Source organism: Sycon ciliatum, chromosome 4 (assembly GCF_964019385.1).
Source record: "Sycon ciliatum chromosome 4, ocSycCili1.1, whole genome shotgun sequence".
NCBI classification, from domain to species: domain Eukaryota; kingdom Metazoa; phylum Porifera; class Calcarea; order Leucosolenida; family Sycettidae; genus Sycon; species Sycon ciliatum.
The window spans coordinates 26,136,471-26,162,351 of NC_088646.1; the positions used below are offsets into that span (position 1 = coordinate 26,136,471).

At 47.0% G+C, this 25,881-nt stretch overlaps 3 protein-coding genes across 3 annotated transcripts; 1 reads left to right on the forward strand and 2 right to left on the reverse strand.

Annotated features, from left to right (window-relative positions):
• Positions 1-1,089: 1,089 nt before the first annotated feature.
• On the forward strand, positions 1,090-6,875 carry LOC135815319 (uncharacterized). Its single transcript, XM_065328595.1, has 3 exons — positions 1,090-2,003; positions 4,224-4,379; positions 5,018-6,875. The coding sequence occupies exons 1-3, from the start codon at positions 1,842-1,844 to the stop codon at positions 6,401-6,403; spliced, it is 1,704 nt and encodes a 567-aa protein (XP_065184667.1). The 5' UTR covers positions 1,090-1,841; the 3' UTR covers positions 6,404-6,875.
• LOC135815318 (protection of telomeres protein 1-like) lies at positions 6,780-23,601 on the reverse strand. The gene is made up of 17 exons (XM_065328594.1): positions 23,418-23,601; positions 20,636-20,741; positions 19,536-19,681; positions 18,761-18,910; positions 17,893-18,015; positions 17,178-17,257; positions 16,833-16,871; positions 15,994-16,081; positions 14,908-15,095; positions 13,156-13,193; positions 12,568-12,623; positions 10,059-10,156; positions 9,557-9,618; positions 8,810-9,058; positions 8,281-8,366; positions 7,675-7,852; positions 6,780-7,430 (listed from the first exon to the last, which is right to left on the reverse strand). Exons 1-17 carry the CDS (start codon positions 23,469-23,471, stop codon positions 7,348-7,350), a joined length of 1,824 nt encoding a protein of 607 aa, XP_065184666.1. The 5' UTR covers positions 23,472-23,601; the 3' UTR covers positions 6,780-7,347.
• A 504-nt stretch (positions 23,602-24,105) lies between these two features.
• LOC135815320 (GDP-L-fucose synthase-like) lies at positions 24,106-25,744 on the reverse strand. Its single transcript, XM_065328596.1, has one exon. The coding sequence runs from the start codon at positions 25,639-25,641 to the stop codon at positions 24,697-24,699; it is 945 nt and encodes a 314-aa protein (XP_065184668.1). The 5' UTR covers positions 25,642-25,744; the 3' UTR covers positions 24,106-24,696.
• Between the last annotated feature and the right edge of the window lie 137 nt (positions 25,745-25,881).

Sequence of the window (25,881 nt, forward strand, 5' to 3'; positions counted from 1 at the left end):
CACCGGGTCCGAGAACATGATGCCATCATGCTAACCTTTACTTCAGGGTCTCACGAACTCTGCGATGAAGCTCAAGACAAGAAGCTCGAAGAAGACCGCATGCTGCATTGTCGTTACGTGGGAGTCTGGTAACTCACGTCACGATCACCGCCACATCATAATGCCATGATGGACTCAGCCAGGATCAGTGAAGCCACTTGCGATCAATAACCACGGTAACCATGCGGCACGACCAGCATCCCTGCTTGATCCGCTTAGGAGGCGTGGCGACGTGCTGTGAATGTAATATAAAGGGGGAAAAGCAATGACTGATCATGTACTTCGTAGTACAGTACTTGAACTACTTCATTGGTAGGCTTATCATTCATATCATCAAGGGTACCGAGTACTGGTGGTGCTGGGCTAGCTGAGCTCCAACCTTCTTTTCTCGCCTCATTATGTGACATCATTACAGTGACTTCGGCTTGACTCCCATATGCCGGCCATGAGTCCCATGACTTCCATCATATTCCACATGGTCCCTGGTTGAAGTGAAGTAGGAGATTCTGTCACTCTACCGGCTACAGCACTCCCGCAGACATCGATTGACGACTTTACTCCTGTAGTCCTCTGAGTCTTGTCACACACTTTCCAACAACCAATCCATGTACATGTACATGTACTAGTAAGTGGTGAAGGTGACTCAACATGTACTAGTAAACTAACTATTACTTTTAAAATACTGTTACTTAGAATATGTTGTACTCAGTAACTGAGTCTGTCTGATCAGATCTTCCTGCACTGCAGGGCGGAAACAAGTGTGACGGTCCTGATCCTGGGCTGCGCTGCTGCGGCCGTGCGGGGCATACATAACTACACTGCTTCCGCTCGTAGATCTACACCCGGCCGAAAGCACTCGACTCGACTGCGCTGCCACTGGTAAATCATTACCAGCGCTAGCGACCTGCAGGAAACAGTCAAAATAATAATTGCTGAAATCTCGTAGATCTAAGATGTAAGTGTAACAGACAGTACTCCGATCCGGCTCAGTGATCGACGATAACTGGCCAGGCGGCCAGGCTCTCCAGAGTCCGGACCCCGGGCCTAGATTAGCTAGAACTAACTGTAAGTAGAAGGCGGCCCTATCCCACATCATCCATCTGCGCTCACAGCGGGGATTCGACATGGAGCATAGGAGGCAAGGGTAGCACTAGCAGCACGCTCAAATAAGGAAGGAATCTGCCTGTCCACTCAGCACCTGCAGGTCCACCCTCACACTACTCGCCCTCGGTGACTCTTGTCTTGACTGTCACACGCGAAGCAGTTGACATGTCGGTCGACTGTCCGCCATTCCAGAAGAGCGGGTAGACCAGGCGCTCCAAAATAATTGTAGGCTTGCAGCGAACGGACGTTTCAGTCAAAGTCAGGGTTTTTGGCCACGCTGTTTGCAACAGGTTACTTAGACTTAGGGATCGATAGTCACGGGTCAGGTCATAGCCTACACTCTACAAAGGCATAGGCCAGCTTTACTTCTTTCTTACATCGTTAACTTTACGTAACGTCGTTGCCTGCTTCGATCGATGTAGTATTATCCAGACACTGAGGCTGAGGCATAAGATTGAAGAATCGTATCGGTGTAGACCTATGAGGGTCACGGTGTGTGGTGAAGGCTGAAGGAAACAGCCCCACGGAGTGCCCGCAGTCACTGGTGCTAAGGTGGTAAGCGAACGAGGCTGCTGCTGTATCGACTCGTCCCATTGCAAGTGGACGTGTGCCTGACGGTGCCGTGCCGGCCATTTGCCACTCAACTGGCAAGAATCTCGGACGCGCTCGGCGGCTGAAGGAGTCAGCACGTGGTCGCTATGCCACAGTCGGTGTCGTTCAAGCTCTCGGACTTCGTGGCCAAGAACGAGTTGCCATGCACGGTGACTGTGACCCGTGGCTACAGCCACGGCTCAGCCGACGAAGAGGAGTCGATAAGCAACGGAGAGGTGATCACGCTGCACACCGTTAGAGATTTGCAGGTAAAGACGGAGTGAATACAGTAGTATTGCACGAATATGCAATGACTATCTCGCAATACGTCGATGCAAACATATTAATTATAGCCTACATACAGTAGATCTACTATTATACACTATGATTGGCCACATCATGTTCGCAGTACATACGCACAGAAAGTATGGTGCTCGTACAGATATGTGCGCGATGGAAAAATCGTGTCTGGTTTCATACTCCGGTGGTGCTTGATTCACTGATTGTAGTTTTTGTCACAGCTTACAAACACAGAACAAGTGTGACTCGACTGTAACTGGGTACACAGACAATGGGGCGCAGTCGATTACACACAATCATTTCGGTCAATTCTACACATATTAATTATAGCCTACTATTATACACTATGATTGGCCACATCATGTTCGCAGTACATACACACAGAAAGTATGGTGCTCGTACAGATATGTGCGCGATGGAAAATCGTGTCTGGTTTCATACTCCGGTGGTGCTTGATTCACTGATTGTAGTTTTTGTCACAGCTTACAAACACAGAACAAGTGTGACTCGACTGTAACTGGGTACACAGACAATGGGGCGCAGTCGATTACACACAATCATTTCGGTCAATTCTAGAAACTAGTTATGGTGGATTCCGTCGTCAGAATCGGCGGAATCCAATTCCGTCAATTCTGAAGAGAGGGCGGAATTGCTAATTCTAAACCCAGAATTGATGCACTCGACGCAAACGCCATGCTAGGTCCACGCGCGCGCGCACGAGGGTGCACGGGATCCCACGTGATCCCCTTTTACGATTTTTACGTGTAGTCGTTCGTTTACGTGGCCGCAATCCGTTCATTCGAGAGTTATAAAACCCCGGGGCCCGAATGTGTAATCGAAATCACCCGTGACTGTACCTGTACAGTGTACACTGTACAGGTACAGTACACTTGGTACAGAACAACAAGGCCAAGGGCAATCAAGGCTTGTTTGCAGCTACTTCAAGTTTCATGCTTTCGCAATCATCAGGCAACATGTTTGTACTGTTACGTACTTCCCACCTCTGCAGCCCAGCTGTTACCAAAGGCAACCAACCGGTTGCATGGCTGGGCATGGGGTGAACGGGAGTCCAGCCGTATTAGAAATGATCAGAATGGAAGAGGACGACCCTGGACCCAGCTGGGAAACCCACAGTAGTGACTAGTAGTAGTCAGTGTGCTTTGTAGGGACCCATCCCCTCCTCAGTTTCGTTCAGTGCACATCAGAAAAAGAAAGAAAAAACCATCAGTAGCATGCCATTGGGCAATGCCAATGACCGCCGGACACGAAAATAGAAGATTCAGACCCGCATGGGGTGTACCCATTGCCATGGTAGCCATGCGGTTTAGTACAGTAGTTATATTTGACAACATGCCGGTGACCCTGACTTAGTGATGCCTTGTAGCTACGCGCACCTTGATGCATGGCTGGCATTGGCTACCTGGTCTTCTAACCAGCACACCGATCAAAGTGTTGGAACACGCCGATGACCCTGCTCACTGTACATGACATAGTACATGTAGTTGGAATACCGTAATCTGTACGAATGTACGAATGTACTTTAGAAATGATCAAGCAATTGAAGAGAAGCCTCTCTGAGGCTCTCTCGCATGCAACAGAAACTTCAAGTCAATTATCATGACATACCCCACCCCTAGCTTTTGTGTGAACCTGGACATGTAACGATATGATTGTCATAAGTACAGACAATGCAATCATACAGGGCTTTCATTGATCTGTATTCGACTAGACTAGAACAGCAATCAACTTTTTGAATTGTCTGTGAACTCCAACACAGCTCCTTACACAAAAAAGTCTCTATCTCCCGAACGGTCACTTTACTACAAAATTAATACTAACTGACTAAAAATGTTCAACCAAATTTTCAGGCTTTGACCCATAATGAAGGTCATTGTACTTGCTTGCTCACCGGTAGATGCCCTGTTGATGATGCCATTATAGTGCGGTGCATACACATGCATGGGCGCAGAACCAACGACTAAGTATGGCCAACATGATCCTGAGCCAATTGAATTTTCGGCTGAACAGTGCCTAAAGCACTGCATGCATGCTGCTCGACTGATGCTGCGCTGTGGTGCAGGAGTACGAGTGTGTGCTACTTGAAGCCATGTACTATGTAGGATGTAGGATGTAAGAACATGCACAATGATCATGTACAACCTGGTGTACATGTTCCCGTCGCTGTGCAGGTAATTCGTGCAACAGATCACCTGGACCGCGACGTCACCCTACCCGCAGTTCATGGTGACAGCAAGTTTGAACTGTTGCCTGAAAACCCTCGCCTAGACAAAGTGATTTACGACACATTCCTGGACATGATTGTCGACCCCAACATGCCTCAAAAGGTAAGAAACTGTACAACAGCGATGTAGTGCTGTTTGCCTGGTGCTGTGATGTAACATATGTAACATGACACTTTCAAGCACGGTTGGTATGCACAAATGCTGTACTTTCCAAGGTCGTAGCTGTGCCTTCTTGAAGAAACACGCCACATTTCAATTTGTATGTCGTTCTTATATTTATACTCTTGTTATTACAAGTACCTTGGAGGAAGTTGTGAAGTGCATTTGGGTATCTGATGCACTCTGTCAGGAAAGCCAGGGCAAAACTAATCAACATAGTACAGCTGTACAAGTAAAACTGGCTGCGATCACACATTATCATGCAGTTGAACTGAATGAAGTCAAGTTCATCCCTGGCATGTACAGTGTAATGGTCCGGTGGTATGTGGACTGCGGTGCTTTGCTGTTCGTTTCATTGGCTAAAGGGACAAGACAAAGGCAGGGACGTAACGAGTGCAACCACACTTCACTCCCGTGCTGTTGCATGAAACTAGCGCAATGCACAATTACATCACACCTTAGACGTTGTCCGCACGTGTACGTGTGTGTGTGTATGTGCATGTGTATGTGCGTGCGTGTGTGTGTGTGTGTGTGTGTGTGTGTGTGTGTGTGTGTGTGTGTGCACATGTGTGTTGGTGTAGGTACGAGTTACAGCGGCTGTGGATAGCGGTGACGATGACACAATCTACGAGGATGACATCTTGGAAATGCTCACCGTGGCGGGGAATTCCCAGTCTGGCAGCGGTGACAAACGCTGCATCGTGCTGAAGAATCAATTCGGCGAGAAACTCACACTGCCGCTGTCCACGCCGGGAAAGTTCAGCACACACATCGACACTAAGCGCTATAGCATGCTGGAGGTCCTGGACAAGTTCAAACTTCCCGTGCGCGTTCTGCAGGTGAATACCGTGCCGGGTCAGAGCAAGTCGTCCGGTCACAACAAGTTCAGACTGGACAAGCGACAGGTCGAGACTAGCGTCCTAGCCACAGTGAACAAAGAGCTTATTTACCTACCACTGGAATGTGATATCGAGGTGTGTCTTCTCGCATCACCTACCGTTACAAATGTACCTCCGCCAGAGATATCGATAACGACCGATGATGAACCAGCACCGGAGCCAATCGCCACCGCTGATGATTCAGCTGGCGGCGAAGGACAGCTCGCAGGGTCAGCGCTGACCATGAGCATTAGTGCGCCGGAGGGTTGGAATAGTGCGAGCAGCTCCGCAAGATCTAGCGACGTGTTTGATGACAGTACAACGCTCAGCACGATGGCACTGCTCAGCGAGCGAGACAAGGAGCGCATTCGAGTTGGCTCCATCCGCCGCTTTGGCAGCCAGTCGAACTTGAGGGAAGAAGCATCGTCACCGGAGATGGACGAGGACGTCAGCAGACAGCCACAGAGAGCGCTGGAGCTGATAGAGCAACTGCAGGAGAAGACCGCTGAGGCCATTCGCCTCCAGGAGTGGTGCAACAAGTGGCAGGCCAAGTGCCAGCGGCTGGAAGCGCAGACGCAGCACATTCGCAAGTCCATGGACGAATCGGAGCGGCGCGCGCTATTCTGGCGCCACCAGGTCCAGGCCAAGATGCCGGTGACTGAGAGTATACTGCGAGATATGGACCAGTACCAGAAGACAGGGGACCGCAAGCACATGGGCAGACTGCCGAGCTGGAGTGATGACAAGTTCACCTACACCTCGGCACTGAGTGCGCTGACAAACGCCAACACTACTGCACCGACACCGACGCAGACAGCACCAGTACAGCAGCCGCAGCAGAAGCAGGAGGACATGGACGCCACAGGACTGAGCATCCAGCAAATCCAGGCGCTGCTCAAAGCACTGAACATGGCAGAGTACTGTCAGGTATTTCTGGACGAACAGATCGACGGAGGTCTTCTGCTGGATTTGCCCGAGGACTCCCTCAAGACCGATTTGGCCATAACAAGCCTCTTACATCGCAAGAAGCTGCTCCGTGCATTGAAGGGCCTCGGCCCAGCTTCTCTAAGAGAGCTCGTATCAAGTTGATCACAACCTGTACTCGAGTGATTGATGAAGAGCTGAGATGGTTTGAACATTCGGGCCAGAGCTATCTGACACCAATATGTAATGACAGAAAGTCAGGATCTCAAGTGTGGCGTGCCCATCCGTTGCTATGCAAGACGTGGTCTTGCGATCACCGCAGCAATTGAGCACAGACACCGAGGCCAGGCAATGTGCCAACAGCCAGATGAACGCAGAGACTACTTCGCGGGGAAACACGAGAAACAACACAGGTTGCTTCGATCAGTTACATCATGCAGTGAGTGCAGGTCACCCCACACTGCATGGAGAGCATTATCATTCCGAGAGATGAACGAAATAAGCTGCTTGACTGGTACGTTCACCTCTACTTCCAGCAAAATTACAAACATTCATCAGATACTTTCCTTCTCAGCAGTTTCTTACTTGAAAGAATGACTCGCTATTTTCATTAAAAACGTGTGGTAGAAGTGTTCCATACTACCATAGAGTAGGTCTGAACTTGCAAAAGATTACTAAGATATGAGGAGTATTATCTTGAATACAGGAGAAGTGAAGCAGTGTGTTATAATTATGATGTATACACCCTCATGTACTCCGTGAGCGGCAATGAACCCTAAACCCTAAAAAACGAGACAAACTCAAGGTCAACTAAAGGTCAACTAAAGCAAGCATGCAAAGCAAACAAACAAAAAAAGCATAAAAACCACACATCACCTATTAACAAACAACAGTGATGACATGTAAAATAACACAGGCTCTGGAACTAGCTGCAGTAAAATCAGCACGATTATATCTCGGATAAACACGGATCTGCACACATATGAGCACTTTGGCCCGATAACAAACTAATACCATGGCACTGCCAAACGGATATTTCTCAAGTGCAGTGACACCTTACATCAATGGCTCTACATGGGAAGTTTGACTTCTCTCTGACTCAGAGCAACCTACCTAGCTGCTTGATCTTCTTCGTAGGATGTCTCCGTTATACGATATGACACGGCGCGGGTCATCTTGGCCAAATCCTCAGCTGGGATCACAGTCACATAAAATTAATAATGGTCACAACATGACACCGCTTACGTCAACTCCACTGTAAATCTAAATAGAAACAAGATGCCAAATAATGCAAACAGTCATTCGCATACCCTCCACAGTGCACACACATGTAGGCTGTCTTTGCACTATGGGTCCTTATGACTATGGGCATGGCAGCAGCCTTTCATAAGACTTAGTAGTGTTCCCATGCCTAACACACTCAATGGCTAACCAACCTTGGAGGGCGTGGTACGACTTGAGACAGCATTCCACCAATGCGTGGTGGCAGCTCCTACCGGCCTCCGCCGCATTCTTGTCTTCATCTCCCACCAATGCGCGCATGCAACTCTCAATAGTTTCCCGCGTGGCCGTGGACAGGTGCAAATCGCAGGGCTGCAGGTTGAAGAAGTACTCCTGGATGCAATGCAGCATGCAGGTGGAAAACAACACAAAACACAGATACGATAGCTCTGTCGTACCAGTGTTGAGCAGCAGACAGAGCAGCAGACATACAATCGTGCTGCCTGGTTTTTGGGGTCCACAAAAAAACCCCACCCCACACCACAAATCAACCCTCACTGATGTTGTAGTAGTCACAACACTCACCAGACTCACTAGACTGGGCGAAGCCTTCTTTTTTTAATGAAGCACATGGCAACAGTTGCACATTAAAGTAGTGCTTATGTACATGCAGGCTAGCGTTCAGACTATGCGTTCGCTGCAAACACAGTGGACTGTGTACACCCAGGAGGTTGAATTCCATCAAGCATTATTGAACGGCAATGTGTTGGCCTCAGAAGATCGAGCTTCATGAGCAAATAATGCAGCAAACGGAAACTCACCGCATCCGGCCCCATGCACCTGGCCACTAACAAACCGCTGGCATCCCTTAGCAACAGAGCGAACTTGAAGATGAAACGAAGGGCAACTAAAAACAGGCAAACAACACAGACCCAGATGTACGGAATTAGCGCTGGCCGCCGAGGTAGCATAGTACATCCCTGGCCAGACAGTGCGCAATACATAGTACATCCCTGGCCAGACATCACCTGGCCAAACAGTGCGCAATACATAGTACTAAGATAGGAAATCTATGCTCGCCTAGTTCAGTCAAGCCTTGGTGTGACAGCTCATCAAGAGAAAAAAGATGCTTGCAGCCGCAGCATACTGTCTCCACAAGGCCAAGATCCACGGCTATTGTGGCATACTGAATGCAGCATACTGTCTCCACAAGGCCAAGATCGGCTATTGTGGCATATTGAATGCAGCATCTGAAACACCCCTTGCCTGCTGGAGTATCATTCTATCCGACACACTGTGGCACATTAATGGGTACATAAGGGAGTGTAGCGTCAATGCACATTACCGTACCGTTGTCTTCACTCCTGGGTGAGCAGTGAGGGCAGTAATACTGCTTGCGCTTGGCGTCCAACCATAGTCCACAATGGCTGAGCAGTCCGCTAGACATCATGCGTTCAGTGGACGCCGACGAGTCGCCGCTTGCTGCTACTGGACTATCACTGCCCGTGCCTGCCGGTGCAGAGATGCTTCTACTACCATGACTGCCACACGTGGGTGAAGCACTTGAATCAACAGCCACCGGAGTAGTGTCAACAACGTCTGAAAAGGTAAGTAGAAATGCAGGAAAGTCAGCAGTGTTGTTTCATCTCTGGTCAATACATACACACACACACACACACACGCACACACACGCCCGCCCCCGTGCACGCACACACACAAAACCCTGGCGCCGTCGGTATGATCTGAAGCGTGTATAATTATTGCCTTGGCAGATGTGTGGCACAAAGTGGCTTTAGCATACAAAACACACAGTCTACTTGTAGAATCGTCTATCTTCCCGGACAGCGCAACTAGCCCACGCAAAGCCATGCCATTCAACCCAGAGCATGTACACAAAAACAAACAACAACAACAACAACAACAACAACAACAACAACAACAACAACAACAACAACAACAACAACAACAACAACAACAACAACAACAACAACAACAACAACAACAACAACAGGTGCCGAGGCCACCCAGAACCATGCATCCGTTTCATACCAATCACAAACCTGCCCACAGTGGCAATGTACAAGTGCTGGGCCTCACCTGCTGTGCTTGAACCTCTACTGGTACGAGGCGGTAGTGGTGGTGGCGGTGGACAGGAAAAGCTGGGGCCGGCAGAAGATAAATGCAAACAGACTCAAGCCTCACAACTGGAAAAGCTCCAGACTGCATGGCATTCCAAGATGAACAGTCTGGTGACAAGACCGGGAATATGATTCGGAGAAGACTACCTTGAGTGCAAGCAACACATCCACGAATACAGAAAACACAATCTAGCTGTTTCAACCATGTAACTGTTAGGTCTCCAAAGTTGTAGAAGTCATGATCCGGCATATACCCTAGAGAGAACTAGAGAGAACTGATAATGCGATTGAGAAGCAGGGATCAGGTCATCATACCGGTTCGCAGCAGGCAAGTGCAACCCAAGGCATGCACACACACACATTCATGAACTCCTGCACTCATGAACTCATGCGAACGCTCATGCCCCCACCCCACACACACACACAGCAACAGGGCGGACAGAGAGAGAGAGAGTACTTACTGACACCGGCAGTCTGCACACTCCAAGACAACCATGTCTACAATATTCGGAGGAAGGTAATCAGCCACCGTACAGCGCACTCGGAACTTTGCGGGTGCCTGTACAATAATAATAACAACAAGAATAAAATAATCCACAAGGTAACATTGAATATCTCTGCGGAAGTCTTTCTGTTGACGTGACCTGATAATTGATGAACTCCTGACTCACGGCGGTTGCCATCTAGAGCACACCCATCGAATCTTTGACCTGGAAGACCTGCAAGAAAGCACCACACCCTGCTCAATAGACAATGATTCGGGAGCTCACCCCTGACCAAGGGTCCTTAAAATGCTTGTTCTACATCTTCAAGTGCAACACGCTGATGTCTGGAGTTCACAAGGTCTTCTTCGAATGGGAAACTGAGTGTGTCTGTAAATTTGACATCATGGTGATGTTTGGGCTCTGAAAGCATTACAAATCGTGGAGCACAAGTTTCATCACCTCTGTTAAGCTCAGCAAATGAGGGGTAGATTCTCTGAAACACCGTGCATCATTGAGCAGGGAGTGGTGAGTCAAATGTTCAACGTGCTTCTCCTGTGCTCTATCGATTCACTATCTTTTTTTGCTAAATTTGCGTCAGTGCAGTCTCCAAGTTTTGATCATGTCTTCTCCAAGTCCGAAACGTCGTTTCGATCCAGTAATGGATGAAGAAGTCGAAGAGATATGGAATGATCGAGTGCTAAAAGGCACAAAAGAGTGCATGAGCGTGTGGTACCTACCAACGAAACAGATTCCGTGCTTCCCTCAACAGGTATCTTGAGGATCGCGGATTTGACCTGTTTAACGATTCCGTATTTGCAAGATCTAACACTGTAATAATAATAATAATAATAATAATAAAATACTATTTGGTGGCGTCTAGAAGAAACTGAAGTGCGAGGGAAAGCCGAGGGCCGTGAAACATAAGGACCCCATCACCGATGCTGATCTCAGTATGAGAATGGTGTACGTCTTCACCGACCGTGGACACGAGGACGTGTGCAAACCTGAGACGACGACAGGGGGGGGGGGGGGGGGGGGGCTGTCGTGACTCAAGGTCGACGACGTGGCACAGCAATCGTGACAAGCCTGGCAGGCGAGGGGTTGACACCAGCTGACAAGCGATGGGCAAACTGATGAGTCGCGCCAGCACCACAGTACGGTAACTCACTACATCATTATGACTTCACATACCTACATAGCTGGCTTACGCACTTACAACATTATACAACTGCTATGATACTGCAACAATCTGGCGCTTTATTCTCAAACTGTAATGCAATCTACTAGTATCTTCTACCATTCTTACATTCTGTTATCCCGCCGCCATGAGGCGCTCAATTATGAAACTAGCTTCCTACCGTTACTTCTCCCCTTGTCCCGCCGTCTAATGTGACTAGTGAGTACAGTATGTACAGTGAGTACAGTACGTACAGTGAGTACAGTATGTACAGTGAGTACAGTATGTACAGTGAGTACAGTATGTACAGTGAGTACAGTATGTACAGTGAGTACAGTATGTACAGTGAGTACAGTATGTACAGTGAGTACAGTATGTACAGTGAGTACAGTATGTACAGTGAGTACAGTATGTACAGTGAGTACAGTATGTACAGTGAGTACAGTATGTACAGTGAGTACAGTATGTACAGTGAGTACAGTATGTACAGTGAGTACAGTATGTGTGCTCTGATTGGCTGTTGTTATGAATATACATGTAAGTCCCTGTCTTTGTTACATTCGTCCTCTCGCTCCGGCACTGCTTCCTATCTGTTATCTCTTCTATCTTACTCTACCTCTGACCTATCTACAAGGTATGTCCTTGGAAATGGAACTCTTGGTGGGCTGTTGAGTGATGGTGTGCATATATTGTGCACTTGGGATTCTGGGTCTTGCTCACACTTCGTGGCGGTCCTATTTGGTGTTGTCCTCTGCAGCGACGCAAGCGGCAAGGAGTACTATACGCTATCACCTGATTTCATCACTAAGAACCATCAAAGTGATTCAAGTGCCCAGACAGCTGGTCGCATTCAAGACAGCCACCAAGTCTTCAACATCACGCACAACGCACCGAGTGTACTTCACAATAAAACAAGCAAAAGGTACTTGCATCTTTCCCTCAAACGAGTGGATAAAAAAGTACTTGCCTGAAGATTGCGCACCATGCATGAAACTCAGAGTTGCAAGAATAGAATGCCTAGAACCGTTGTTTTTTTTTGCTTCTTGCTCCAGCTCGGACCCCTGGGTTATTGAGCGCTGTGTGCATGCTTGTGCCCCCCCCCCCCTCCCTGAACTTTATAATTACATACAATGTAGGTGCCCATCATAGCGAAACATTTTCATCGTGTTATTAAAGGTTTCACCGTGTTATTAAAGGTTTCACCGTGTTATTAAAGGTTTCACCGTGTTATTAAAGGCAATTAAATTAATTAAACAGGAGAGACCTCACAATGCAGATACGCCATTAAAACACATAATCGTACAGTACCTGCGCTTGCTGGATCGAGGAAATCTTGGTGAAGTCGAGCCATGGATTGCCAGCGACTATTGTTCAATACGCGCGCGCGCGCACACACACACACACACACACACACACGTGCGCACACACACATACGTACACACACACATACGTACACACACACGCACACACACACACACACACACACACACACACACACACACACATGTGCGCACACACACGTGCACACACACACGTACACACACACGGATGATCATACTAATCGAGACAATACCACAGTCAGACCTCGCATAACCGCATATGTCTATTTCCCACAAAAATATCCGGATAGGCGAGGGAACCGGATAATCGAACACACATACTGTATGTATGCATGACATACACTGTAAATCAGTAACCAACGATTTTCTTCCGGATGGCGAGGGATCCGGAGAAGCGAGGTCTGACTATCACTGTAGTAGGCTAGAAAAAGAAACCTGACTTTGATCCTGCTTGCACACACTCTGGACATGTCACAGTACCTCCTGAATGGAAGACAATGCCAAAATGCTACAGAAAGCACAAGATAAAGGTGCCAAATACTCTGGCGGTGCTTACTTGTTTTGGATGACTCCATCGAGCGAACACGCAGCAGGCTGGCAACATACAGTGAAGCAAAAAGCAAACACATGCGACAAATGAATCCTATACTCCAGGCGCAGGCATATAAAATAATCCCATTCCAATTCGCTCTTCATGCCCAAAATGATGCAAAAAACTGGCCTTCTCTGCAATGCCTCGTGCAACGATGAACACAAGTGGCAGCGTGAATATGCGAAAGAGTCCTCACCCTGCAGCCAAATGATACGGGCTGGGCGCATCTCCAGTAAATCAGAAGATACATGTTTGAACACAAAGCATCGGTACAATCATGTCTAGTTTACAGCCACACGTGAACAAAGCAGAATAGTCCACACGAGCGTCCTGTTTTCTTGCCCTAGTGTTCATCACCTGCTTGAGTAACTGACGTTATACACCGCCGGTCCGGCACGATGCCATCAGTCTACTAGTAATCCACAGTAATCATTAGGGCTCAAACGGTCACGGTTTTACCCCTAACGGTTAAAGGGGAAGTATACCCTAAAATCAAATTTTCACCAGTTGTAGTCTTCGGGGTGCTGAGTCGAATGGTCTTGGTCCAAGGAAGCTGAGACGCTCCCTTCCTCCTTTATTCCCAATCGAGCTTGCTCACTTCCACCGAAACTGGGTGACTGCGCCCTACTAGATGGGGATTTGTATGCAAAATGTCACTAAAAGCGCCATTTCGTTCTTATAAAAGCACGGATGACCGCCATTGGCCCATATGTTGTAGTCTTTTGGACGCTGAGTCGACTGGTTTTGGTCCGTAAAGGCTGCGATGCAGCGTTCCTCCTTTATTCCCAATCGAACATGGTTGAACAAGCGGTCACGTGCTCCTGCGTACACCAGTCACCTGGTCACCGTGCCTGCAGGGTACAACTTACTAGCCTGTTTGACCTTTTTTGGGTGCAGTCCTGTCACTCGAGTTGAACTCGAGTTGAACCTTGGTGTGAAAGTTGTCGCCTGCTGGCGTGGTGACCAGGTGATTTGGGCACCCAGGAGCACGTGACCGCTCGTTCAACCATGTTCGATTGGGAATAAAGGAGGAACGCTGCATCGCAGCCTTTTCGGACCAAAACCAGTCGACTCAGCGTCCAAAAGACTACAACATATGGGCCAATCGCGGTCATCCGTGCTTTTATAAGAACGAAATGGCGCTTTTAGTGACATTTTGCATACAAATCCCCATCTAGTAGGGCGCAGTCACCCAGTTTCGGTGGAAGTGCGCGAGTTCGATTGGGATTCAAGTAGGAAGGGAGCGTCGCAGCTTCCTCGGACCAAGACCATTCGACTCAGCACCCAGAAGACTACAACTGGTGAAAATTTGATTTTAGGGTATACTTCCCCTTTAACTGCTAAGCTAACGGTCGGTTTACCGGTTATAACCTATAAGCCACGGCAATCCTGCGGACTCTTTTTTAACCGTATATTTGACTATACTCATTCAAAAAATGTACCCTATTCAGTACAACGCACACATGCACATTCTCTTGCATGCTCATTCATACATACTCTCACACCAAGAGACCAGATATGACCGAGTTGACAGCCCAGAAATTGCGTAGGCGTGCGACAGCCTGCGAAAGTGCATACTTTGCAGCGACCTGATACTTGAAAAATTGACCGAAAAGTTACTGCGTAACCGTTATCTTTATCGGTTAACCGCTAATTCGTCGTAACCGGTCTGCAACCGGTTAATCGGACTAACCGTTTGAGCCCTAGTTATCATACCTTTGCTGAGTGACACACTTGTCGAGGCGCTGTACAAGCTCAGAGCACTGCTTGGCGCTCAAGACCTGGAAACTGTGCTCGTTGGTCGGACTGTACGAGGTCTGCATGCTGAGTTTGACGGTGGTGTTGGCCAGGTCTGCAGTTGCCGGCTGCGCCGTCAGCTTGGGCAGGCGAACAATATCACCAGCCTGCGAGCACGCACAATAAAGCAAAGCAAACAGGAATCTACCCTCTCACAATACACTTCAATGTAAATCTCCCAGTGAAACCTGTCTTAAGACGACCGCTCAAGGGACCTTCAAAACATGGTCTCTGTTACCAGGTGGTCTCCTTAACAAGGTCATTTGACTGGAAAGAGCACCCCGTGATCCTGGTTTCAATGGTCATCTAGGACAGGTGGTTGCCTTCACAGGTACTGTACATGTAAAACTGAGTCATCCAGTGATTTCTGGTGGCATTAGAGCAGCAACTGCATACGCATCCGATCCATTCACGATCAGATGGTTTTGTGACCTTTGTCCATTCTCATATGTACCTCTACCTGTGGCGTGCGTGTTCTCTCCTACCTCATCCAAGCTGTTTATTAAAGTGCAACCTCGCAGGACGCAGTGGAGCTTGGATGTAATGGCATCGGTAGTAACAACATGCCATCAATAATACCCTACTTAGCCTAACCACTCTCTGCTGCAAGCGTCATCTCAGGGTCACCAGTGAAACTGAAATGACGCTTGCAGCGGAGAGACCTTGTATGAGTAGTTGGACTGGGTAGCCTAATGTGTAAATGTGTAAATGTGTAAATGGCTGCAATGGAGCTGGTGAGTCCTTAGAACACTCAACAATAATAATGACAGAAAAATGTTGATCCGTTCACTCAAGTAGAAATTTAAAATTTATCCCGAACTTCCCTTTGAGCTGTGATAGCAGTAACTTATGAAACAAACAGATCAGCTTGCACAACAACACTCTACTGGAAATGCCCGCGGTCGAATAAAGAAGCTGGAGCTGAAAAGGGCTTCACTCTAGCAAAGCTGGCAACATCTCGCCCATCCACTATCATGCACTTCCAGACCTTTGGGTGCTCCATACCTTCAGGGTGTCGATGGCCCTAGCATTTGAGTCAGACAGGGCCACGTCCACCGTGAGGTCATGCGGTATTAGCTTTCCTGCGCTGTTCCTGTGAACATAGATGTACACAAACAGTCACAAGATCTGACTAACAAAACCCGTACAATAACACTCCTGATGGTTGATTTTACGGTTCGCGTGAGAGTCATCCAGGCTGACTTCTCTGTAGGAACACCACCAAGCATCATTGCATGGCGGAAGTCGATGAGTACTTCAAAAAGCAACATCTGCGTACGACGTGACAACATCATTGTAGCCACTCACCAGCCACTCACCAGCCACACATCATCAACATCACTGTCAGAGAGAGAGAGAGAGAGAGAGAGAGAGAGAGAGAGAGAGAGAGAGAGAGAGAGAGAGAGAGAGAGAGAGAGAGAGAGAGAGAGAGAGAGAGAGAGAGAGACAGATAAAGATAGAGAGAGAGAGGGAGAGAGATAGAGAGAGAAGAGAGAGAGAGAGAGAGAGAGAGAGAGAGAGAGAGATAGAGACAGATAAAGATAGAGAGAGAGAGAGAGAGGGAGAGAGATAGAGAGAGAAGAGAGATAGAGAGAGAGAGAGAGAGAGAGAGAGAGAGAGAGAGAGAGAGAGAGAGAGAGAGAGAGAGAGAGGGAGAGAAGAGAGAGAGAGAGAGAGAGAGAGAGAGAGAGAGAGAGAGAGAGAGACAGAGACTGCACATGTTCCCACAACCTCTTTCAAAAAGTATCTAGACAGCTAGATGAGCATGCAAAGTCACAGCAACGTGTAGATGATGGCATGCCATGAATTGAATAGCTACAGTCCTGACTGGATGGCACCCTCACCTTGCTGCACTTGTTGATTCAAAGAGTCTGACTGCCTCCCTACACACACAAACACATCCACATACTTCGAAATACAAACAATACATTTGCTGAATTTGTGGTCTTGTATTGAAGAGCTTACTTTGTTAGGATCTAACAGGCATACGAATGTACCTGCACTACTAGTATTAAATTTCATTTACAATTTTACAGCGAAACCCACACAACTGTTAAAACAAAAGCTGGGGGAGCACACAATGTTTCACCCACACAACTACATGTATGTGCGGAAAAGGACCGGGGGAACAAGATTGACACAGCAGTCATACATGCAGGACTGCAGCATAAGTTGCTGCATAAGCCTACCTGGCTGGCATTGTGCCGTCCCAAACGCGTAAGACAGCCCTAGATTCCTGCCGTGACGAACGCGAGTGCACTTCAGCAACCTGAGCGCCAGAAAAGACAAACACAAACGAAACCAATTTATTTACTTTGATCAGCTATTGAGCTTGTTTCAGGACTGAATAAAAGTTCAACATAGCAACATAGCAGAACTATGCACGACTGCAGAAATAACAATTATTTAGACATTCAGGGAAGGGAGACAGAATGAGAGAGAGAGGGGGGAGGGGGGGGGGGGGGTGCGCTTCTCAACCTTGATCAGTTTAATATCCATGGCGGTATATTCGATTATAAAGCCATGGGCTTCATAAATGAAATGACATTTGAAGTATGTTTGGTAAAAATGAAGGAATAAGTACTATGCTAACAAACTTACAGACCAGTAGGAAGGGTGAACAAGTAGATTTAGATTGAAATTTCTGTGTGGACTTTGACTTTTATGGTATGGCGTAATGGGTGAGTCATTTTTCATCCAAAATATCAAGGAAAGCAGCAGTGTTTCGTATATAAGGCCATGGCCTTTAAGGCGCTGTCATACGGTAATTAACACGGTTGAAAAAGGAGACATACTGCAACACGTAGTTGTACACACACACACGCGTGCGCGCGCACACACACACACACACGCACACACACATGTGCACACAATACTCCTACTCGTCCAACGTCTGCTCTTTACCTGACAGTCCAGGCAGAAAGAAACATCAGTGGCCATCACTGACGACAGGGTTAGGCATTGTGTTCCCGATAACTCCTGCTGGATATCTTCGTTCATGAGAGCCCAGCCTCGTAACTCTGCAAGCTGCACAATGCCGTCAAAATAAAGCAACACAAATATTGTCCAGCGGTAAAGTTAGGCTAATAACTTTAGTTAGTCTAGACTCAGAACACAAGAGAGCGGCCAGGCGTGCAGTGAAACACACGTGGTACATGTGTAACTTTACAGCAGTACTTTGCAGGCACTAGTGACTATACATGTAGAGGGGGGAAGGCAGGGCCTACTTAGTAGTCAGATTTGATGTCACTCAGAGTGAAAACAATCACCAGCCAACAGAGTGCTGTAGGCAAGAGCATATGAATCTGCTGACAGCAAGCCGATCAAAACATGACCCCATGGACACAACGCATGCCACCAAGTACTAGGGCGGCGGTAGGTGTGTTTGCGGGTGAAGGATAATAACGGGACAGTGATCATGGTGATGCCAGTGGCTGTGTACAGGAATGAACACTCAGTGATGGTCTAGTGGTTGCACTGAAAGCAGCTCACCCTGATCATATCATGCCCATGATCAGACAATCCTCATGGCAAGGCCTTGGCACAATACCAGCAGATAGCAAAGTAAAAGGCAATGAAAGAATGTCAAGAGGCGAGGAGAGAGAGACAGAAAGAGAGGGTGGGAGAGAGAGAGAGAGAGAGAGAGAGAGAGAGAGAGAGAGAGAGAGAGAGGGGAGGGAGAGAGAGATAGATAGAGAATCAGAGAGAGAGAGGAGGTGGGGATTCGAGGAGAGGAAGATAAATGGCAGGTTACATCATGACAAGCACGTACGGTTTCTTTGTCCTTGTCTGTTACGACAGGATCAGACTTAGCAAACCATGTTGGCTCCATACTGGCATCTTCTTCACCGCTGAAGCATACAATAGCGCTGTTTATATAATGCTTAGAGCAGCATTGTAGCCGTCCTTTGTATGTAGAGATCTTGAAGGAACCGGGGACAAAAAAACATAGTATGAAGGGCATATTCATTTTCTTTTGGAAAAAGCTTTATGAATCGTGTGTGCATGTGCTTCTGAGGGAAACCCTTAACCTCTACATCTACATCAGCTCCTAATGCGGAGGAAAACACATGAACTACTGTGGCTCTGTTACCTAGGATCAAGATGTCCTAGAGAATCTCAGATAGATAGATAGTAGATAGATAGATCTCCATAGGACGCACTTGCGCTGGTTAGCTTTATGCTTTGCCCGCTGCTTCTAGCAGTTTGAGCACTCTCAGCGCTAGTACATCGAGCTGTCCTATGTCTGTGGTTCTCGTAGCCATGGCTGACAGTTCAATCCTATTTTAAGCTCGGAGTTGCACTGATGAGGCCTCATTGGCCGAAACAGTCTGGCTGTCTGCATCATTGAGTAGATAGATAGATAGATAGATAGATAGATAGATAGATAGATAGAGATCGATGGATAGATAGAGAGATAGATAGATAGATAGAGAGAGAGAGAGAGAGGGGGGGGGGGGAGGGAGAGAGAGAGAGAGGCCAGAATGCAGATGGGTGACATGCTGACGAGTACGATCATCAAGTCAGCATCTTGCATGAAGACTCACATTCACCCGGTGACAGCGTACTATATCACCGACGGCTTTGAACACGGGCAAGCTGGCCTGATCCCTTCCAAACCATACCACTTTCAGACCAGAGTTGTCCTCGTCACTAGCAGAGGGATCAACTACGATGAAGTGAACAGACCAATCTAGCGTACAAATATAGAGAAAGAGGTTTGAGCAAACAGAGAGAAGGGAGATAAACTGGCAATTGCAATTGAGCAAAATGCACAGACTCTGTGACCTCTTGCACAGATGCAGACCTGGTCAGGTTCCCGGGTCACTCAGGAACCACACTTACAGGGCTCGGTGACGTCACATAGTAATTGTGCAAGTCACAGTGCATAGTGCACATGGTCAGCGCGCATGTAGTATGCGCAGATCCACTGACTGATCGTAGATCTACAGCTGTTGTGGGCCAGGCCTATATGTACATACAGCAGGTAGTCAGCTGCCTGCATGGTGTACATCTACAATCTAGCAGCACATGCATACCGGTATCCACATGCCCACTGCCCAGGGCTCAGAGTGATGAACTGAGGTCTGCACTTTCCCTGTGCCCGTCCCTGTCACGACAGCTTCAACGTGCGAGCAAGCAGCCAGCCAGAGGTTACTCCATGCCTCAACAGCAGCGACAACAACCCACGCACACTCACACCATGAGGAGAGCGTATCCATAATGGCTAAAAAATCATGACCCCCTTTCACGCAGTCATTCAACTACTTCAAGTAGGAACTAAAGTTTCGATCCACATTGGCCATATTCTGATGACAGCCAAGGTTGGCCACCAGCAGATTTCTAACTGAATGAATGCGTGAAAGCCGCAGTAAGCCAAACAACGTACCCCTCTCACACACACACAAGTGAATCCCTATTTTTCATTTTTTCATTTTTTTCATTTTTTTAACACACACCACACCACATACAGTCATACTCCGGCATACACTGGCTGTTGGTAACCACCCAGGAGAATGAAACACACACATACACACACCTTCTCAACAAAACAAATACTACTTGAAGTAGCACTGCTACATGTACGGTATAGTCTATTGCAAGAAATCCTGGATGCTGCTGCCCCGCTGCGTTGCAGCTAACATACCTGTACCCAGAGTTTTCTTCGACGGAAAGAAGCACTTGACCACTCCATAGAAGTTCTTTTTGCTATCACCATCCTTCAAGTCGGCAAGCTTGGTGTAGGAGTACGTCTGACACAAGGCACATCAATATACACACACACACACACACACACACACACACACACACACACACACATCGATGCACACACCCATCAAAAGAACACAGAACAACAAGGCACACAGCTAGTTTGCTGCAACTCTGGGTTCCTGCCTGATGATTGCATAGCATGAAACTCACCACCTGGTCAAAACAATAACATCAATGTTCATTGCTTTTGTGTTCAATTATTTTCAAAGTGTTTTTATTTTATTTCACCAAACACTTTAGTTTGATGATATGCATGTTGACTTGCCCGTACAAGTGGCCTTCTTTCCTATTACATTATGCACATTAAACTCAGAGTTGCAACAAATTTAGCTTAATCACATCAAAAGAACGATTCGAAACTTGAACAAAGACGGCAAACCAATGCGATCACTACAGAGCAGGAACACAGCGCACACATGGCTGTTCCATGATCATACTAGTACATGTACTAGTAATGCAATCATCAGGCAACATGGCCATAGTGTTGGTCATGCTGGTATATGTACAAGTAAGGGAAATTAGGGTGCTACTGTAAAACTTAAAGCCATTATCCTAACGAGGCGCATATATAACGATTTCCTAAAATTGACCAGTTTACGTGTATCAAAGGTAACGATTCTGACTCATTCTCAACGCTCGATAGCAACAATATGTATAGATTTCTGTCTAACGTTTTCTATTTTAACGACAGATTTATCCTCGTTAATTCGTTAGAATAAGCACTTCGTTATATATATATATATATATATATATATATGGCTTTTACAGTAATACCAAGAGTTCATAACCCCCAAGAGTGTGCAACGGGCATAGACCCAGCGCTCGGCGAAATTCCTACATTACGTCATGCGCAGCTTGTCATCCGAGGTAAATTTGGGTTCTTTGCGATTTCTGGAAACTATACCCTGAACCGCTCCTAACTCAAGGCTGTAGCCTCGACTTTTCGAAGCTTTTTTCAAGACATTTCGGACGTATCGTACATTGTACTTTCTCAAAAACAAACTCTTTCTCCAAGAATCCATGGACATCGCGACAGGAAGAAGTGAGGACGCTGTTAAAAATATTGCATTGCCGTCGAGGACAATCATTCTGATAGCTGTGCAACTCAGCCGAAAAATGCTCCTTCGGAGACGACTTCAAATGGTTGACTCCCGGGAACTTGAGAGAATACGTCGAGGAAAGCACCGGAAATATGCCGATGGCCTGGGGAAGAAATTGTTCTTGAAGAGACTGCCTGCACTGGTGAAAGAAGAAGGCGATGAAGAGTCACCATTGCATCGAACAAATAAATAGTTTTGTCTTTAGGATCGTGTGCTTCGTTTCACTTTTGCTTCTTGAGGCTCAGACTCAGACTAGAATCGCAGATTAGGCAGTTTACCCTGGGGAAGCATCCTGGTTTGACTGTAAATTTTAGAAGAATTCATCGGTGTGACTCATCGCACTGCACCAAAAATGACGCAATGAAGGAATTCCGCCGAGCGGGCTTCCATACAGGGACTGATCAGGAGTTGCACACTCTTGGGGGTTATGAACTCTTGGTAATACGTAATAGGGGGAGGGGGTTGAGGTGTCAGTGGCCCTGGGTGTGGTGCTGTGCTTTGGGTGTTGGGTTGTCACGGTATTGCGCTGAACACGGACTGGAGTGGGGACATCTGTGTGTGTGTGTGTGTGTGTGTGTGTGTGTGTGTGTGTGTGTGTGTGTGTGTGTGTGATGAGTGTGTGTGTGTGTGACGTGTGTGTGTGTGTGTGACGTGTGATGTGTGTGTGTATGTGTGTGTGTGTGTGTGTGTGTGCAAGAAAGATATTGTCGCACATATCTTTCTTCTCTTTCTCAGTCTCCTCCTGACTTTTCTTTCATTCTCCTGGGTGGTTACCAGTGCATGCCGGAGTACCGGTGTGTGGTGTGATACGTGTGCGGGAAAAAAGGAAAAAAGACCAAAAAGTAGGGACTCATTGGCCAGAAAAAATTTCAAATAGCTGTGTGGTTTAGACCAGGCTGAATAGTGGCGGTCAAATATTCAGCCTTGCAAGCTGGTGAATGGTGAAATCCCATCACAAGTTGCTATGGTGTCTGCTGTAGCATCGCTATCGTCGCCTCTGGTGATGAGCGTCAATAGGTCAAAGGCGTGTGCGAGCGACTGTCTGTGTAAGCTTTAGGATACTCCTAATTGGGGATACACACTGTATCTGTTGGGTGTTTATACAATGTGTGTGGTGAACCCCAATGCATGTAGCCTTGTAGGAGACCCCCAAAGCTCACACAGTCGAAATAACAACATTGAGACCAATGTCATTACACAGGTGAGAACAGTGGGAACGTTTCTTTCTTGCTGTAACAAGCTATTGACAACTGATGTAGAATTACTACGCTCTACATGTGGGTAGGTAAGATTGATGAAAGACTGACCCGCATTGCCACACATCACACACACACACATGAGGCGAATGATGTTTTACGAGCGTCCAACTCCAGCACGCTCCTAATTTAGTCACCCCATACCCACAATTCCCCCCTAGCGAGCTACAAGCAGAATATTTCAAATCTACATGACTTGTACATATGTGTACTCCCTCGAACTCATGAATACATGTACATGTGTTTGATTGTGTTTGATTATTAATTTTGTGTATTTTCAAACAACATTGGACAAGCTCACCTCATGTCGTTTTCTTTTGGCAGAAGGACTGGCACCGGCAGATGCAGAAGACATGCTTCACGACAACTAGGAGCCGCAGTCGTAAATAGTGCAGGATATCAAGGTAGAACACGTCTACAGTAGTACTAGCTTCTGACAAACTATTTTTACTGGGTTCGTCCACTTTTTGTCTTGAATTATCTCCTCTCTCCCTTTGCTAGCATGCTGATTTCAAAGGATCCCGCGCTTTAGCTCTTTTGTCGAAGTTTTGTGCAAAAAATATTTCTGATGCAGGATCTAGGAATAAATCCGGATTCCGGATCGGCATATCCGCGCAAACGTATACGCACGTCAGCCAGTCGTAAAATACCACAATCATAACCCCCACAGCTTGTCCTATAAGTATAAGCAGTCAAATTTTCTTGCATATTTCACTCCTTAGCCAGGGATATTGACTGCCTATACCATTATTGACTTCTATTTTTAGGGACTGAACACATGCTTTCGTTTGTCGTGATAAACCTGACACACTGTATTGACTTCGTCCGAGGTTAATAAGAAATACAAACCTCGCAAAAGACCTCGGCTTCACCTCAGTCTTTTAATCTGCTTTCTCTGCTGGTATATCGACCTCGCACTCGGTCAATGTTAGATACGTACAGTCAAAGTACTTGCACAATCTATGTACCAGTGTACATGACATGTAGTAGGAGAGCTAGTTTGGGGATGGCCTATCAGGCTGGAAACACAAGTGGAGAATGGAATGGTCCATCAATCTGGAATGAATAGATGCAGTAAAAACTAACCAGGATAGGTATAACATTTACTGTGTTGAATGGTTAATCTGTACTATATAAAAATAAGAATGGCCTACAAAAAAAACATGGCTACAGCAGTGCAATATGACACTGCTATCGCGGCGTGTGGCAGGCAAACGATCAAGGAACGAAGTGGTTAAAAAGGAAATCAGGGGGATGTACAGTGCCAGTCTGCTTGATGTGCAGTGGTATCTACAATAGTGTAATAATAATATTAACTGTTAGCAAGTGCATCAACTACAATTGCAATCACGACATTAAAAACGAAAGACAACACACGGGTATATGATATTATCCACCCATACTAAACTAATCTAGAATAAGCTCTGAATCTATACGGTTATAATGTGATAGCTCTATGACCCTAAAGGCCTAATGCCATTGCTAACTGAGGGATTGAGGATGCTAGTCGTCTGGTGCACACTCAAAACAGAATAGTAACTGACAGCAAAGTTGCATCTCAATGAGCTACATGCACGCTCCTACTTTCTCGCCTTCTCGTAGTTTTCCACAAACCAAGCACAGCTCTCTTTCATTGCTTGCTCGAATGGTGTGAACTGGAAGTCGGGCAGATATTGGCGAAGCTTGGCATTGTTGGCTGTTTTCTTGAATTGACCATCCGCCTTCGTTGTATCAAACTGCAGATTTTCGACGCCCATTTCTTTGGCAACGACCTCGGCGACCTGCTTAATGGACACCTCATCTTCTTCACCGACACTGAGAATGATGGGCTCTGTTTCAGTGTACTCGCGCAGGGTCCAGACCATCAAGCGACCAAGATCATGAGAATAGATGAACTGGCGCAGTGGGGTGCCCGAGCCAAATACAGTGACTGCTGTGCCATCGCGCTTGGCATTATAGCACTTGTGGATGAGCGCCGGTATGACATGGGAGTCCTCCAGGTTGAAGTTGTCGTGTGGTCCAAAAATGTTGGTCGGGATCACGCTGGTGAACTGACAGCCGTACTGCTGACGATACGCATGATTTTGTACGTCTAGCATGCGCTTGGCATATGCATAGCCGAAATTGGAGCTGTGCGGAGGGCCATTGTGCACCATCGTCTCATCAATAGGATACGTGGTCTTGTCCGGAAATATACACGTCGACAGACAGGACACTAGCTTCTCCACTTTGAACTCTCTACAGCAATTGAGCACACTGTCGTTGATCAGCATGTTCACACGGAAGAACTCGGCATTCTGTCGAAGGTTGCTGAAAAGACCACCGACCATTGCAGCCAAATGGATGACGTGTGTAGGCTTGTGCATTTCAAATAATTTCCTAGTTTCATCCATACTCGTCAAATTGCAGTCTTTTGATGACAAAAATATCCATTCTTCGTCTTCACGTTTGTCACTGAGAGCAGCAAATTCGATTCCTCGACCCACCAGCCCTGTCCCACCGGTAACTAAGATTTTTTTGCCCATCTTCTCGACCTTCTTGATCTTCACACAAATGAAAACGAGGGCTCTTTCTTCCAAATTTTGTTCTCAATGCAACCCAAAGTAGACCTATTGTTCCCCCAAAAAGATAAGAGTGACCTTTTTTTAACGCCAACATAACAATGAGCTTGCCCAGATCACGTAACGTCGTTGAGTTGTGTTGACCTCCGTACTACGGTAACGTGCACGCGTGATCCAACGTCACAGCTAGTTTTGTGGATCTAC